Genomic DNA, 18,741 nt, shown 5'->3' on the forward strand with positions numbered 1-18,741 from the left:
TATCAATAAGAGATTGATTGGTTAAAGGAAAAAAAAAAAAAGCCAAGCAAAACAAAACAAGTTGAGAGAATCCAGGCTTTTTCAATCTTAGTCGTACTGTTTTGAAAATGGTGATTTGACTTCACCGTCTCCATTCATCAGAACCTGTCTGTATGTTACAATGGTCTGAACTTCCTATTGCTACACGGATGAAAGTGAATCCATATAAAACATACCAACACCATTATGTATAACTGGTGGTAAAACTTTATTATTCAAGTTTAGATGTAACAGACATCTTTGCTGCCTGAAGATTGTTTGCATAAGAAATACACCAAGAACATGTTTGTGAGTAGAAATGAACATGCACTATGAAAACAAAATTAAATAAAACAAAAAAAATTCCATGTGTTGTAAGAACAGAACTATTATAGCCAACATTCTAGTATTCAAATCAGGACTACAAATTGAGTTTTTTCTTAGCAACATGAAATCATTCCATATGAAAGACATTTTCTGCTGGTGAATATTGCTGTAGGTGAATTTTACATCGGCATTTTGAGATGTTTCCCGTCCCATCCCACCCCCCCAAATTATTCATGTTGTCACCCAAAGGAATTTGGCATTTCTTATTGTGACACTTGCCCTCTTGGTAGCCATTAAGAAACTATGGTTTTATCAGCCTTGTAATAGTTTTGCCTCTTCATAGTCAACGCTATAGGCTGCCTAATTATGATATTTACAGCTCTTATTTAATAAAAATGACCCCAACCTTTCCTGGCCCTTGGGAACTGAGAGTTTAAATAAGCCCCTTGGCCATATAATAATACTTGGCACTCCCATGGTGCCTTTCAACCAAGGATCTCAAAGTGCTTTACAAACAAGTACTACATTACCATTATTATTATTATTATTATTAATATTATTATTATTAATATATTTTTTTTCCATTTTACAGGTGAGGAACCTGAGGCACAAAAAGAAAAAAGTGATTTGTTGCAGGTCATACAATTAAAAAAAAACCAGGGGTAAAAATCAGTATACAGTTTTGGGACTCATGGGTCTTGAGGGACCGTTTTCTCTGATGAAGAAAGGCTAAACGTTATTTCCTTGTAAAGTTACTCCTGCTTTTCTCTGGTGTAGGACGGAGTGAAGCTTCTAGCTCTACTTTTCAAGAGAACAACATGTGAGCATACATTATCTGGTTTCCATGTGTGGACCAATGTTGAATTTCACATTTTCTTCATCCCTGACTTGACACACTTCAACCTAGCATCTTCCATAGGTCCTAATTACTGCAGATAACTGTTGATGCTTTCTAAACCATTGACCGCTAGCAGGAACACGTGGGTCCACTGTCTATGAAACGCTAACTGAAAACCAAAAGGAAGTGCACTGCAAAGAAGCCATGCCTTCTGCCCTTGGCCAAGTCTTTCTTTGGGAAAATAACACAGCCCTTCCAAGTCCCGGTGCATGTCTTGCTATCCTCTTCTCATTTACAGTTGCCTGCTAATAGAATTCCACTTAGTAGTACCTACCTTTGGTTAGCATCTTTAGTCTCATATTCAGGTTGGATTTCAATTCCTCCATTTTCTCCTGTGATCTAGGACAGTCAGCAAGCTTTCACCTACTCACTCACCAAAGATGCCTTGCATTTTTTTTTGTCATGGCTCTCAACCCAAACACAGGAAGCTGTGAGCTCAAAGTAAACTTTAGGCAAAAAGCTGGCATATGGCACAGAAGCTGACCACCAGCTTCTTCATGCTTCCACCGCGGGTTGTCAGATCTTCTCTCTCTAGAATTGTGTTCATGTTCACTTACTAAACAGGCAGGCAATTCAGAGGTCTTAAGACAGGTCACCTGGTGATGTTTCATTGCCACACAGGAGGAGGCTAATCATTATTTTGGTAGCAGTACTGATACTCTTCAATTAATTAAGAAAAACATATATCCTCAGGCATTTTAAAAAACATATACATTTAATATTTTTGGAGCTGTATTTGCATTGGATCATCATAGATTATGTGCACATGTGCAATCATAAACATAATGTGCTACCACAGGCTTCAACAAAGAGCTGTTAAGATAATCACTTTTTTTCTTCTTCTCATTAATGTTACCTTAGAAAAAATCCCCATGCTTGCTTTCTAAAAACTACCTTTACTAAAAGAGAACAGTTTAGAAGAAAACATCACTATCTTAAAAGTTGATTTTTTAAAAGAACATCTCAATATGTCATATAGAAAGAATGGGCACACTCTTTTCCTTTTGAACTACAGAGTTAACGTGTTAACCGTGAGAGCTCCATCCTTTTCTCATATACTTAAGAGTACTGAGTAGTGTCTCTCAGTCCACAATCTTCTGAGGTGGGCTGGCTCTTTATGATTTTTCTATCCCAAACAACAGTATGAATATATGGGTGAGAGATGAAGAGAGAAAGAGTGAGAAAAAGAATGAGAATGCATGAGCTGGTTTTGGCCTAAAGTTTGATCCAAAGCCCAATTCAGAATATGGACATGTACTTTTAAAAGACTTACAGTTTTTAAATGACATACAATTTTAGCTGGCGTATAGTTTTTATCATAGGGAAAGCCTTTTCCAAGAGGGAAAATTCCTAAGTCATTTTGAAAGTCCTCAAAAAAAAAAAAAATGTTAAGTACCTAAATAGCTCATTTAAAATCATAATTTAAGACAAAATGATTCTGAAATCTTAAACCCAAATAAAAATAAAGACACTAACCAATCAGTTTTGTAATATATTTTGAGAGCTGGAACGAAGGCTTTCATAAGTCAAAAAAATAAGAGGTATTTTAGTGTTGTGATAAATTTTCATCTTTTTTAATAGCCCAACCTCTTCCCCATCAAAATATGGGAAAAAATAAAATAAAATAAAATAATCAATAATAAAGGAATACGGAATAAGATCTATTGTGTCAATGCTATCTAAGAATATTCTACCAAAAGTAGACTGACCATAAATATTCCAAGAACAGTGATATGTATTTCCATTGCTAACCGTTACTACTTGTCTGTCTGAGAAAAATAAAAACAAAAACAATAAAACAGGTTAAAAAAAAGACATATATACCAAAAAAGAACAACCTATTTGTGTCTGAGGAACTGGAGAAACACACTGGAGAAACTGCTTAAGGAGTAGTTTTGCCCAAAAAGTCATACCTGTACTACTACCCAAGTTGACCAAACTTCGGGTATTTTCTGATTTGAGCAGTCCACATATCATGTTACTTGCAGATTGCCACAGTGCACTTTGTTTCTAGTCCTTTCACTAAAAAAATTAAATATAGTTTTGTTGTTTGGGAAATCTCCTCTTGTTTAGATCTTTAATTGTCACCTCTCCAATCTGCCTGTATATCTTGAGATGCATTCATCAAAATTCCTAAGAAAGATAAATGACATCACATAATTTGAATGTCCAAGCCCCTCATTCCACCTCTCTATCTCAGTTCATGTGAATTATATTAGAGCTACTTGACAGGTAAGATCGGAATAGGACCCTTTAAAAATGAAACTGAAGCAGAAGGCTTAGTCCTGATTTCTTTCTTTCTCTCTCTCTCTCTCTTTTCTTTTTTTTAAACATGAAAATGAAAATGCAAGAATGGTAATGACAACACAACATCAGACAGACATTTTTAACTTCATTCACTACAACAGTCACAAACTGGTTGAACTCTACCTGTCATCCATTTAAAGAAACGAAGACCTGGCACTGTGAAAAAGAAACAAAACCCAAACAAAACAAAACAATACAAAGCAACTGCGAATTAATGTAAAAATGGAGTGCAAATGCGACTACAGAATGCAATAAAAACATCAGTGCTGCAGATTCCAGCAGCACTTATCAAAATAATTTCTGAAATGTGTCATCTGAAACACAGACAAAGCAATAAAAAGAGGATATATGTTTATCACTTTAAGCATAACAATGTGAGTTAAGAGCTTAAAAATTAAAAAAAAAAAAGTACTTGGAATGAATAGTGCTACCCTTTTTTTCCTAAGTAGGCATAAAAATATTTTTATTTCCTTCTTGTTTGCCATACCATTATATCAAGAACTTTCATTTGTTTCATGTTACCGTTTACAACTTTAATGCACACACACACACACACACACACACACACAAAAGATATCTACCGCAATAGAAATAGTTGCTTCATTACCTTGTTTGCTACATTTGCAAATGTAAACAGCTAGGCAGAGCCAGAACTGACTCTAATGCATGATGGAATATCTTTGTTGCATACGTACACTGTAGAAAATAATTATTCAATATGTCAGGCACCATTATTTGAAATGTAATACATTAATATTTACTAGAAAAATAAGGTTTTTTTTTTCCTATTTGTTCTCCCAACTTCTTTAATGAAATAAGTTAATCTGACAGTGCATCCAGCAGCTTGTAATATCTTCTACATCTCCGTGGCAAAAAATAAACTACTGGTTGGGACAATATAATGCAAATTATTAAAGTCAGTCCTTGTACATACATCTGTGTAGCAAGCATTGAGGCTCGACTAACAGCACCTTTAACCAATTATTTAATGTTCAGTTATTTAGCCCTATTTCCCTGAGCAGTTATGCTGAGGCTTTCCCTTCATGGATAGTTTTACAAAGCCTTATGTATTAAAAGTACTATGAAGAGCAAACTTCTAAGAATCCTATTTAATGCTACTTAACTAAACCTGTATAAATCTAATGAAGGGATTGATTGGTACATAGACCAACTGTCAGTCTGTGGTAACGTAACTTTAGACGCTGCCTGACCACAAAGTTTGGAAATCATACTTAAACCAAAAGAAAATAAATAAATACAGCAGGTTACCTTGTGGAGAAATACCATGTGTTCTAAACCAATGAAGCCCATGGTCTGAACTTTTGTATCCATCTAGTCTTTTGAACTGAGGGGACCCCTTTAGTTAGAACATGCCAAGTGAGATTAGTGACCAAGAGGAAGCTTAAAAAACAAACCCAAACTGGTTCATCACAAACAAGAAAGAAAAGATCTGGCTAAAATAAAATTACTACGTAAGCACTGAGGACATTGTTTTTAAAAATGCATATATATTTGGACAAAATGAACCTAAATTGCAAACACGAGGACTAGTTTTGAAAGGAGTATTTGAACATCTAAAGGACAAAAATATCAGAGAGGGTGTGCATGTGTATGTACAGGCAGGGCTGGCCAAAATCATTGTCACTTTTCCCGCTGCTCTCTCCCCAAGCCTAACCACAGCTCGCATGTCTAGGTCTAAATTCGAAACATGACCAATGAGAGGATTCTCATGCAGGAGGGTGCCATTTTCCTTTCACTGCCCTGGAGATTAGACTTCTCCTCATCTGCCTAGGATTTCAAGACACTTCGAAATTCAGGCAACAATTTATGATTTTTGAACAAATGGGCCAATGGCCAGCCCAATACTGCTTTAGAATCATAATATGTAAACCCTTCCAAATTCTAGACAGCTTTGATCTCTTTCTTTACAAACATAATAATTATAGTCTGGTGATACTTCTTATGGATGGTTTCCATAGTACACATTCACCAAGATGGTTCTGACCTACTAGGTTCTAAACAGGACTATATACCATCTTCCATTTTTTTCTCACTGACCATTTGTCTCACTTTTTAATCTTGGTAACCTACTCATCAAAAGAAAGAATAATAAAAGAAGGGAATTTCATGTTGGATAAGGCAGGCTCTATGAAGTATTTTTTTTTTTTAAATAGGTCTTCATAAGACATTACAAGCTATTGAATTCCCATCAAGAAAACCTATTTCTATTTAATTGTGCTAAGTGCTAAGGTTTTACTCTTTAGGTTTTCCATTTTTTTCCACTTGTGCATTGTTCCTATGCAGGCCCCTCTGGATATGAGTTGTGAAGTCATATTTGTCCGTGCAAAGATGCTGGCATATGCTGCACTGGAAAGGTCCACTGTCACCATGGCAACTCATATGCAAAGCATACATCACTTCATCCAGAAAGACAATGCCACAGTGCACACATTTTGTTGAAAGTTCATCTTGAGTACTTCTATCAACTTTCTCTGTTTTTACTCCATTCAAGGGACCTTCATTCTTTACATTTGACGGTGCCTTCGTTTTCTCCTTGGAGGCCCCGTTTGCAGTTGGCCCAGGTCTGGAATGCTTGATCGCCAAATCTAGAGGAATGTCATTGTCTGATCCAACAGCTGAAAAGTGAGGAGGCAGATTGAAGGTGGGGTAAGGCACATAGTTTTGGCAAGGATTTGGTAGGCCAGGCACGTGACTCAAGTAGTGCGGATTCCCAGGAACGGAGAGCTTATATTTACTCCAGAACCGCAGCCAATCAGCTTCACTCTGGAAGTCATTATGTACAAAGGGAAGTCCAAAAAGGGGGTACTGGTACTTTTCAATAGGGCTGCCTGGTGGTGAATAATTTGGGTGCTTCGCGGGTCTCATGTACTTTTCTATGGGACTGCCTCTCTCAGAACTTCCTTTCCCTTCAGATACGGATGAACTATTTCCTGGGTCTCCAGTACTTTCCTGAGGACTTTTTATCTGAATGTGCAAAGGTTGCATCCTTTTGTGAATATCCAGAGTTTGGCTGACCAAGACTGGCTGCTGAGCAGAATGGCTTTTAGTCAATGAACCCTGGGCTTCGTATTTACTCAGGCTGGGGAGCGGAATTTCTCGCTGGTGACCTTCAGTTAAGTGATCGTCTGAGCGCCTCTCTAAGGGGCTGCCATTGGCTTGCTCTTCACTGCCGGCCCTCTGCTGTTTGTTGAGCTGCTCCGCCTGAAGTGCCTCAGGGTTAAGGCGCTTTCTTGTTCTTCTCCTAATAATCTGCTCACCGTTGTTTTGTTTAATGATGTTTAAAGGCCTGGGAGTCTGCGGGGAACACACACACAATACATAAAAGGAAAACATTAAAAAACACATTAAAATGCATTAACAATTCCTCACAAATATAAACCATGCTTAAGTTCAAAGCAAAGATAGGCTTTACGTTATAGATTTACTAAATCTCCTCCTTTTGCCCTAAGCAGGATCAGAGGAAGTAACCAAAGCACATTCTTTTACCCTAATTAAATCATGCCCATCTTTACAGGGGGACTGAAAAACTTTAATCTACTTGGAAACAGCTTTTCCAAACTCAACAGATTTTGGAATTGCATTATTTCGTGATAAAACAGTGTTTAAAGTTACTTGAAGAAATGTGATTTTTCTGAAATATCCTCAACTTTTGAGTCATGCACCAAGATGTCAACATAGTAACATGGGAGATAGGTTTTGATGACAACTGTGGAGAAATGATACATGGCTGCAGTCTGAATTGTGTCCCCCTCTCCCCACCCCTCCTACAATTCATAGGTTGAAGCTCTAACCCCAATGTGACTGTATCTGAAGATAAGGCCTTTAGGAGGTAAATATGGTTAAATGAGGACACAGTGAGAAGGCAGCCTTCTGCAAGCCAGGAAGAGAGCCCTCACCAGAACCCAGCCAGGATGGCACCCTGATCTCAGACTTCCGGCCTCCAGAACTGTGTGAAAATAAATGTCTGCTGTTTAAGCCACCCAGTCTATGGTATTTTGTTATGCCAGCCCCAGCTGACTAAATATAGAATATTAAACATCAGAACATAAATAATCAAAGACAAACTGACAGAACTGTAAGGAAAGATATCAGGTAATCAAAGCCATTATCAGTGAGAGGTTTTTTTAAAAATCTCTCACGTTTTTTTTTTCTTTAATTATATAAGTACTCACTATGGAAGATTTTACTTGTTAACAGGTGAAGCATTTGTTTTCTGTTGACAATCTAAATTTATTTGTAGGCTCGGTACAAATATCCTATCTGTCAGTCTACTCTGTACTTAAATAGAATGCTGACTTTCACTCAGCTTAAGTATTATATGATTCGTATTTATGTACATGGTCAACAGGTGTTTATATTACATGACTCAAATCCATAGATAAGACTATAATAAAAACTCTACTTGCAGTAAGAGCTCTAATTTTGATTTATAAAATCAAGAGAATATGTTTAATAAATCAATGCATATTTACAGATGAAAAATTTAGGAGAATCTTTAAATGGGCTAAAATCTGATTTTTCTAAAAGATTACTGAAATCAGGAAGTAATCTCTACATAAAATATGAATATAAACAATACGTAACTCGTGAATTATACCTAGAAAGGAGGCACCTCAATGCAAGAGTGTACTTTTTATATGTTAAACAAAATACAAAACGTTTTGCAATGTTTTTATTGTCACAAAGATATTTAGAAGGAAAAAGGATAACACACTTGTTACTGACAATCAGATTATTCATTTCAGAATGAAAATGCCACATCCCCTTGGATATTCCCTGTTCATTTACTTTGTTCAGAATTTCAGGTTTATAAAGGGCTCATATTCATATTATAAAAATATGCAGTAGTTAATCTCTGTCTTCTAAAGAAATCTGAAATATGCATTAATACCTTTTTTAAACTTTCATAATTTTTGTGGCAGTCTTTGACATGAAATGTGAGTATAACCTTTATGTGTTTAAATCTGTGATTTTAAAAAACCTCAGAATTGAAAACATCTCATCTCTGGAGAGATGAATATTAAAGTAACTGTAAAAAAAAGTTTAGTTTATATTGCAGTTGTTAAATTACCATAACCTGGAAGAGCAGCAGTTTAATTAATTTTTGGCCTTTGACTGGCCTGAGTTCAATTAAAATTATTAATGTCAGTACCCATTGAATGGAAGCTTATTGTTGTGCTTAAGTGGTGAAGTTTAAGAAAAAGTAAGGTCATGGTGGTGTGTGTGTGTGTGTGTGTGTGTGTGTCGGGGGTGGGGAATCCTTCTATTAGCTCCATGTTAATAACTAAGGTTTTTACAGTTTACTACCAATTAGCATTGTTGGCAGCATGCATTTTTTAAAAGAGTGCTTCCAGTGGTCCATTTAGGAGGACATTTTGTCTAAAATTATATTCTCCGTAGCTGTGATCTATTCATTGGCCGGTGCTAAGAGCTGTGGTAAAATGCCAAACAAAATGAAAATGGCAGAGGGAAATAGATTTCTGCTTACTACATGGGGCATTCCTATTTTTAAAGGCAGCTCTGGTCAGCAGATAAACTATCTAAACTAAAAAAATATCCTCAAGAAGTCAAATGCATATAAAGATGGGAGATTTGTGAGTTTAAATTTTATTAGAGGATTCCACCTAAAATTTGGTTAGCAATAACTGAGGTACCTCAGAGAGCCCTAGAAATTAGTCAGCCAGAGATCTTAAAACACAAAGCACTTTTGCATCTTGCTCTGCTGTGTGCTCTGCAAGCCCTCAGATACCACTGGAAGCACTGTAGAGCGCTGGCATCCTGGGTCCCAGTTTAGAACCACTCTTCTGAACGGGTCCAACTTCCAGCCCCCAAAGCAGCCCAAATGACACTTGCAAATTCCAATGGTAAACTGGAAAATAAGCATTTTCCCCCTGCCCTAGATTTTATAATGAACATGGGAGAGAACCCCTTTTTATTTTTAAATTTGTATGTACTTCTGAATTTTTGAAGTTTCTCCTTTCTACCTAAATTAATTTCACTGAATTCTGATAACCACTTGTTCAACTATCCGTTATGTGACGTTCCTAGAAATCAATCATTTTCCTCTTTTATATCAAAAGAAGCATAATGCATTACTAATGATCTCAAATGTATCTCCCCATAACATCTAAGGCCGGTCCACCATAAATCACATGTGCACTCAAAGCGACTGCATTAAACTGCAGGGGCAGGCACTGCAAGCCAGGGAATGGAACTTATCATGCCACAGACCAGGGTGCTTTATAAAGCTTTTCCTGAAACAGTCTAACAAGTTCTTACCGAGTGAAGCTTCTGGTAGAGGCCACACGCATTGCATACATATCCGCCATTTGCATTCTTTCGCCAGAGAGAGGTCTTTGTGGTCAAGCAATTGGCACAAAAAACACCCGAGCCTCTACGTCTCTGAAATGGGAAAAAAGAAAGACACAAGGTCAGAGGTGAGTCACATGATCAGTGGAGTTAGACCAAATCAACCCAGGAGTTTTGTCTTTAGACTAGCAACAATGACAGTATAAAACCACACTGCCCATAATGAGGTCAGGTTCAATTGTGTTTAATAGGCACCACTGATTTTCATTATAATTAACCGTACAGTGATGGATGAGGTGTGTGCAACACCAAAGGCCTTTCACAGAAACAGCTTTAACTTTTTGAACTTTGGGTTTTGTGCCTTTCATGATGGTTCCTAAATGCTGAACCCTAAAATATACCTTTTAAAAGTGTCAAAACAAAAGTCAAAAGACAGAGCCTGCCAATATGTTTAATATACTCTGGAAAGGGAGGAGCACAGGCTACCTGAGCTTTAAAATATAGTCAAGCTTGGAATAAATGCAGCATGTAAACCACTTACAATTAAACCTGATGTGTGTCTTTTTGGATGTCATTCACGTAACATAAGTATTAAGAGACTGTAAGACACTCAGTTCTAATTTTTGGTTTGCAATTGTAAAATCTGAAAGAGAACACACCCTCTATCTCCCAAAGCTGAGAGGAATAGTAGAAACTTCTGCCAACTAGAAGTACAGTATTACTAATGAGAATCCTTATGAGGGGCCTACTTAAGCCAGACAACATAGTCCCATCAATGGCTATTTATTTATTTTATTTGACTCAGACTTGGAAATCACAAGCATTTCTGAACACAAATTGATTTTAGTGGGCTGAATTCTCTAATCACCAGATTCAAAAATAATCCAAGAATATTTGAAAGTAGATCATTAGTACTGCTTGTTCCATTCTTGCTATCAAGTAATGATTCCATTAAACTTCTCATTGAAACAAAAGTCAGGCTGTGTTTGTGGGCGCAAATACTAACAGGCAGGAAATGGAACTCTCTTGCTGAAAAAAAAAAAAAAAAAAAAAAAAAGAGCCTGAATTGCAACTCTGCTCTCCTTTCTCTAGGAAGTAAAGCCTTTAATGATAAAATATGCATGTTAGATAAGGAGTGGAAAAAGTCTTGCTGGAGCCCAATTTTGTTGTAAATTTAAAATTACAAACACCATAAGTCAAAATTTCAGGGATTCATAAAATTTAGGCAATTTATTTAACTTGAGTCCATACTGTAGACGAGTGGTATCCCTGCCAAGAAAATACAATGGTTATAATTGTACTCTGATACATTTCAAATGGAAAGCTTTCTGCAGACATAATTTTGGCTTCAAGACTGGAACACTTTCTTGGCATTGAAAGGGCATTTGATTCATCGGGTGTTTCACAATGTATCACTAAAAAGACCTGGTGAGCAGCCAGTTCCCTATAGGGTAATTTTTCCATCCAGATGCAAGTGCTATCAGAGGCCCTCGTCAGCTAAACTAATTATGATCTTGCAATTGCTGATGCCTGCTCACTCTAACATTCAACATCCTCCATTAATCATCGATACAAAGAAAATGAATGAAACGTAAAGAAATGAGGACTGGTAAGCTGCATAGCCATAAAAATCTGAAATGAGAGCAATAATTTAACAAGATTGGGGGAATGTTTTTAGTGAACACAAAGTCAGGCTAACAACTGTCCTTTTCAACCAAGAACACAATTTCATTACTGTAGCAGGTTGGGCTACTTTAAGTGATGTAATATAAGCTAGAGTTTTTCACAAAGATAATCTCTGGCTCCCCTTTTTTCTTTACTCCCCCCACCCCAAATCAGGGCCAGGAATGTATCATAAATTTCTCAGTCTCAATAAGAGCAGCACAAAAGTTGGGTGTTAGCCCTCAAAGTCCAAATTGGGACCTACTGCAAAAGTACATACCGCCATTTCCCCCAAATCAACGATCCATTAGAGGTTGTGTTTATCAAACACTCTGGGGGCCCCCTTTATCCGAGGTAAGTCGGGGAGCCTAGTTAGGTTATAATTGTGAAAATTCCCTGGGGCCATGCTGTCTTTTTTTCCGAGATCGAAATAACACGTTTTGCAAATAAACACCAGTTTGATCCATGTAAAGGCAATGTAAATGTCCATTTGGAAACTGACCCACATATATGTCTGAGGCTCAAATCTGAATGTATAACCATTCACTGCAGCCTGCTTTTCTTTCCTTATGCCCTGGCTGCTTGACACAGCATGCCAAAGTGGGTGTAATCCTGGTTTCAGAGAACGCTTCAATCCTTGCACAACTTTGTGCTTAATTCTCTTGCAAAGAAAATGCCCTTCATTAGTTCGAGGGAAAATCCTGAAATTACAGGACTGGTTTCCACAGGCGTATCTTGCTTTAAGCAGCACTTAGGCTCCAATAAAGGCTGGTATATTTTAGGTAAACCATATCTTATTTTAAATACATCAGGAGTCCTTTGGATTCACTTACTCGGAGTCAGTATGGCATGGGGGGGTTAATAATCAGATTTAGGAGTCAGACAACTTGTACTCAAAACATGTCTGTCTTGAGTTGCTGGGTGCAATTTTGGGCAAGTTACTTAACCTGGCAATGCTTAAATTTCCTCATCTTTAAAGTGTGAGCTGCTGTGAGTATTAATATGGACAAATGGACGTAATAAAACAATGCCAGGTAGTAGGTGCTCAAGTTAGCTATCCATCAAGGGGATTCAATTGTATTTCTTTTGTAAGAGAAAAATATTTTGTGGTTTCCTTTATATCTCCTTAATCTACTTATTGCACATTTTAGATATGCTTAAAGCATATAGTTGGGTATAATCACATGTATTTTATTTGTGCCAACCTTATCAAATATGAGAATGGAAAGTTGAGTCAGAGTGAAATGTCTAGGTGTTCACACCTAGAATTCAACAGGGGCCTGCTTGTGTGCGGGAGGAGAGTGGGAGGTAGGTGAGAAATATTTCACATAGTAAGTTACCTCCCATCTAAACAAATGTATCACTTTGGTGAGCACTGTAGAACCTTATGTTTGATGCACTTGGAATTACTGGAAGCAACAGAGAAGGTGGGAGATGTGGGCAACATCCTTAGTTGTGTGAGCACAGAGTTGTAGACCGTGCCACATCTCTCTAAATCACACCGCAGATGAGAGCCCTGACCCACAGAGAGAACCTGGCTGGATGGAGTATGGCATTTATTCTGAAGTCACCAACATCCTTAGCTCAATCAAGTGCTGAGAAGCAGTCTGCTGGCGAAGGAAGCAGAATAGAAGTTTCCCCTGCCCCACTTTTTAACAATGAACTTGTTAAAGAGAAAGAAAGGCACTAAAGATCTTATTTCATTCATAGTTTATCAGGTATAGCAGAGTTTTAAAATATTTTGTCATTCTCCTTTGTACTATGTTAAAGACAGAAATCATGTCTCTTAACAGTCATCAAATCGTCTAAGTAATAAACACCTAGGACAGTGCTCTCTGTCTTGAGCAGCTAAACATTAATGAAGTTGAAAATAATCTCTCTTGCTATTATTTTTATCACTAGTCATCACTCCTGTTTTTGAAAAAAAGTTTTTAAAAAATATTCCTTTGAAATGTCTCCCATTTGGATTGACAAATCTATCTTCAGTTGGTCAGAGAGGGCTAATGAGGCTGTAGACAATAAAATCAAGAGAGTTAATTTTCCAGTCCTACATCCCACACTTATTTCTGAGAAACAGCTGAAGCCAGATACTTGCTATGTCCTGAGGATACAAGGTCAGGTAGAACAAAGCTGCAACTCTCCTGCATATGCATCACTAGAGTCATGCATTGCTGATGGTTCTGTATGTGTGTGTGTATGTTTTAAATAATACATTGTTTCTCCTTTTCCTACAGGCTGTTTTTAAGAGATGATAATAATGTGTACCTCCATGACTTTGTGCAGGAGAGAGGAGAATTGAGTGAGATGGATAAGCACACTTCTGGGAGAGGAAATGATAGGAATAAGTAGTTAGTGGATGACACCGGTGGCATACTTGATAGGTGCTCCTTTCAGGCTGAAGGAAGGCTGTCCTTTACGCATCCAAAGCTACACACAGTCATGGCATCCTCTGCCCCTGGCCTTCTCTCAGTGCACCTTCTGCTTCTATGTGGTTTCAACAGAGGGCAAGAGTGAAGGAAGGCTGGCCGAAAACCCAAATCTACCTGAAAGTCATCTCAACTGAAAATTTCTACAGAGGAAATTCTGGAATCAACAAGGAACTGATTGCTTTTAACTTCAAGTTTAAATAGTTTGCCCACTAACTTTTAGGTTGCATTTGTGTGGCCTTCATGTTATTTCTGTTGGCTGGTAACTTCCTGTGTGAAAAAGGATGGGCAGTGGTAGGAACAGTTAATTGCAAGGAATTCCGAGGCCAGCCCAGTGACTGAGAATTTTGGATCACTTGTTTCCTTTCCACGTTTCAAATTTTTAGAACCACCATATTGATTTTCACAACAGCAATTTAGGTGATGAATTTGGACAATCATTCATGCCAGGATTTGAAACAGAAAATGACACACCCCTCTTTTAACACAAGTACACTTTAAATCCAATGTACTGTTTTCCTTTTCCTGCTATAGAGTACACCAAGACGTGTAATGACTAACTGAAAAAACCTTTAGTCTTTAGGTTCACAGCTAACCACCGTATGGCATCACTATCATTAAATTTTTCTCAAAGCTTCTGATTGAAGTTTTGCTTCTATGGTGCTTAAATTCTCAGTCAGTTGCAGATCCCTCTGAGTTGAGCCCTGACACATACGTTGGTAAATCCAGATGTGTCTTTAGAAATGAATAAGAATGGGAAAAGAAGTTTCAAACTGGTTCATCTGTTTTTATTGCTTATTTTATTTTATTATTTGAAGATCAGCCAAAAAGAAACATTTTAAGGTTTTCAAATTTCATTATTAACACAGAACTTATTCATTTGATTAATAAAAAGTAAATTTGATTGAATTATTAATTCAAGTGGCTTAACATTTAGAGACATGGATATTCATCTTCAAGATATTAAAAATCCCTACTAGTGGAGTTATTTGTGCAGAAATGATGCTTTATAATAGTTTTCTATGAATAAGAACCATACTGAAACCATGTAATTACATAACAAGCCTTGATAGGCAGAGCATTTACTCACATTTTTTATGGTTTTATATCTTAGCCATTTTAAATCAAATCAATCTGAAATTTGATATACATGCTGTTAGTCTGGAGGTACCTCAAGTATTTTTAACTCTTTAAATAATTTCTATGTTTATTCGATTATATCAAGAATCCTTTGAAAACTTCATTCTAGGGAAATGCACAGATGGCTATGATAGAACCTTCTGGTACAACTTTGCAGTAATAAAATTTCAGTGGTAAATTTAATTCAGCTCAGTTCTGGGAATAATTATTAAATGTCCACCATGTGCCTGACACTGTGCTAGAAACTGGGGTTACAGTGATGTATATGGCAGACATGATCTGTAATCTCTCAGTTTCCAGTACCATCTGCTAAAAACTAACTACGTGTTGAGTTAACGTGATACAAACTGAGATCGTTCGTGAGCATTGACAGTTTAATTCATGTAAATTATATGGAAACATTCCTGAAGAAACCAAAGCATCTCCCACGAATAACTCTCATGTAAAGGCTGAAAGTTATCTAATAATCAGAGGGCTTACTCTCTGTGTTCCTTAATAAAAGTAGGTAATAGTCTAGTCATTTCAGAAGCAAGATCCTTGCTTATTGTCCCATCAGTAATAAGGTCCTATCAATAACTTTGCCCTATTAACCACCAACAGAGTTGATATAAACTAAATAATGTGTTCATGACTGTCATATATAACAGACGTTCAATAATTGTTGAATAAATGATAAATATTATTTTAGTCATTATCACTATTATTCACCACTAAGAGACATAGAAGGCCACTCTCCCCCACTTCCGCCCATTAAGGAATTAATTGACTATTGACTACACACCAACAGACCCTACAGAATATAAGGAATGCAGTACCTAAAACCACTTAAAACAGATGGTGGCTTGCAATGAACACCTTTAAATTAATAGCCAGAATTTTATCAGAAGCATGGGCTGGCCAATATTTTAGCAAGAGCAGGGAAAGAGCTCTGTCAACAAAAAGCAATAGATATTAATACCTTGGCTGCCTTTGGTTTCAAATAAAATCGTGAAGAATCGGTTGAAACAGCAAGACTATGCCTGCTTGAAAACAGCCCTCTATGCCCTCAGATTTCTTGCCAGAAAACTGAAGAGACTCTACAACGTTCAGCCAAGCATCCGTCTTGTAATTACCTATCTCAGAGGTTGGAAACAAAACCTGTTTACCTGGCTTATTAAATTCACTTCCTCAACACACCAGCAAAGCTAATGGAGACCAGTGTAAACTAAACTGACATCCTTGGCTAGGAGCAATGGAACAACTTCTGTTCCAGGACATGAGGCAATTCATACTCTAGTAATCATACATTGTACCCAGGTACGAATGTGCCTAGGACCTTCCCACTGACTCGTCACCACATGGGAGTTGCCCAGTAAATCAGGACACGCTAAAACACATCAGCTCCATTTCTTCTGAGATGCAGTTGGTGACTCGTGGAGTGGGACTGCAGAAAATAAGAGTTCCCAAGGTAAATCTCACGCTTTAAATTGTTCATATGGATTCTTCAAATCTTCAGATTTTAGAAATTTATCACACATATAACCCATTACATAGGTCTGAAGGACCCTCATCTCCATACTTTGACTTACCCCATATTTAGTAAATGAGTAAACATCTGATGTCACACACAAATTACGTAACAGACCAGGACTAGAAAAATCCAGATCTTTGGAGTTCTAAACCCATGCTGTTTCTATAACAATGTTCTGCCTTTATAGCAATATGTATTTGGACAGCTGAAAATATGGTTGAAGATTTATGTCTACACTGTCTTTTTTCATTTCACGTGAAAGTCATTATTGTCAAAAGAACTGCTCATGTCTCTCACTGCTTCTATTTCTGCCACCACAGATCCATTTTCACCTTTCCTTTAGTAACAACAATGGTCTGAGAGAGTTTCTACAGGGACCTTCTTCTATGCTAGTTCCAAAATCTGACACTGAAAAGGAAAAAAAAAAAAGGCTTTTTGGAGGCACAAACAACTTTAGCACCTCTTAAGTAAACCTCAGCATGAGAATACAAGAATTGGTTCTGTTTTAATAAATTTATTGCAAATTTTATTTAAACAGTATATTTAGCAAACATTTATTATGGGAATTCTTCACATTATAGAAAACTCTTGGTGATAGGGACTTTTCTAGAAAAAGCCTAAAGTTCAAAAGGCTCAGTTTCTAAGCATTTAATTTAAGAAACAAATATAGGTATTTTATGTATTACCTAAGTAGGATTGGTTTTATGATAGTGATGGTGATATGGTCATTTTGAAAGAAACAGAAAATAACAGGTAATAATCAGTAATTCTTTTTGTATCAGCTAACAGATAATAGCTGGTCCATTAAGTGTTACCATCCCTCAAGGCATTTACATCTATATCAATGGTTCTTAACATTCTTCGAAGTCATAAACTCTTTTGATAAAATTTATGACACTCTCCCCAGATAATAAAAAAAAATATGTAAAGTATTTTACAAATAAACTTCAGGCTGTTCAAAAGAATGTCCTTCACAAAATGTATCCAAAGATTTCACATGGGTCCGAGTGCCCACGGATCCCAAGGTTAAGAACTCCTGACATATATTACCTCAGTTTAGATTCAAAATGAATTACCAGGGATTATTATTCTCTCACTTTACCGGTGAGGTAAGAGACTGAGGATGGTTCTTTGACTTACCTAGTGTCAAAAAATACATCCTTGTCTCTAAGTCTAGGCAAAAGCACAAAACTTTTTCTAAAAACCACTTTTGAATCAATTATCTGGTAGAATTCTCTTGTTTGACTACTTTTTGTCCCTACTTTTTGTACTTATTAAAAATAATCACCATCATGCATCTAATATTTATCAAGTATTTATTTTGTGTAGGATAATATACTAAAGGCTTAGTTTCATTATCTGACATCTTCAAAACAATCCTAAGAGACAGGAATTATTATTACTATTATTATTACTGTTATTCTATCCACTTTACAGATGAGAAAACTGAGGTTTTCAAACATTTTTCAATTGCTAAATAGTCAGGCTAAGATACAAACCCAGGTCTCCCTCACTTCAGAGCTACAGTTCTTAACCATGTTTCAGGCCATATTACTAAAGAAGTGATCGGGGAATTTTTACCAAAAATATTTCACCATAGTTTGGCTTTGAAGAACCCTTATCTCTTCAAACCACCCTATAACAGCTGATCAAATTATCCAAGTTTTGAGGTACCAGAAAGAAATGACTCATCCTTGATCAGATATGGCAACGATCACTTTTGAAGTTGGTAGATACAGCTGAAGCCAGAGGAAGAGCACAGCGCTTGCCCGATGGAGAGGTAGTGGTGGGGAAGGGGGATGGGTGCAGTGCATGAGTTTTGATCCTGCTGTCTCAAAAAATAAGAGTAAAATATATATGTGAAAAAAGCCTCTGTTTAAAAGCAGAAATTAGCGCATTGACTTAGTTCCTAAAAATGCTAGCATGAAAAGGCAGCCGTGAACCAGGATCTCTTTTGCATTCACCATAACTAGAGATGGGGAAGGAAAATTGGTGCTAGAGTTTTGACAAGTTCTGTAAACACACATGTTCAGGTAACAATTTACTAGATTTACTTTATATATTTGTATGTTCCTTGGCAGAAACCTTTTGCAATGTGTGGTATCCTCATTATTCAAGATAAA

General features: G+C 36.9%; 1 protein-coding gene across 1 annotated transcript in view; it reads right to left on the bottom strand.

The window, feature by feature from the left end:
* Positions 1-5,675: 5,675 nt before the first annotated feature.
* Positions 5,676-18,741, bottom strand: part of TRPS1 (transcriptional repressor GATA binding 1) — a gene marked incomplete at its 5' end in the record, with an annotated part of 202,765 nt that continues 189,699 nt past the window's right edge. Inside the window, 2 exons of the mRNA XM_082858335.1 lie at positions 5,676-6,865; positions 9,851-9,973. Coding sequence (XP_082714461.1) covers positions 5,804-6,865; positions 9,851-9,973 — 1,185 coding nt within the window. The 3' untranslated portion in view covers positions 5,676-5,803. The remainder of the gene's footprint in view (positions 6,866-9,850; positions 9,974-18,741) is intronic.

Source organism: Leucopleurus acutus (assembly GCF_964270905.1).
Source record: "Leucopleurus acutus genome assembly, chromosome: 17".
NCBI lineage: Eukaryota > Metazoa > Chordata > Mammalia > Artiodactyla > Delphinidae > Leucopleurus > Leucopleurus acutus.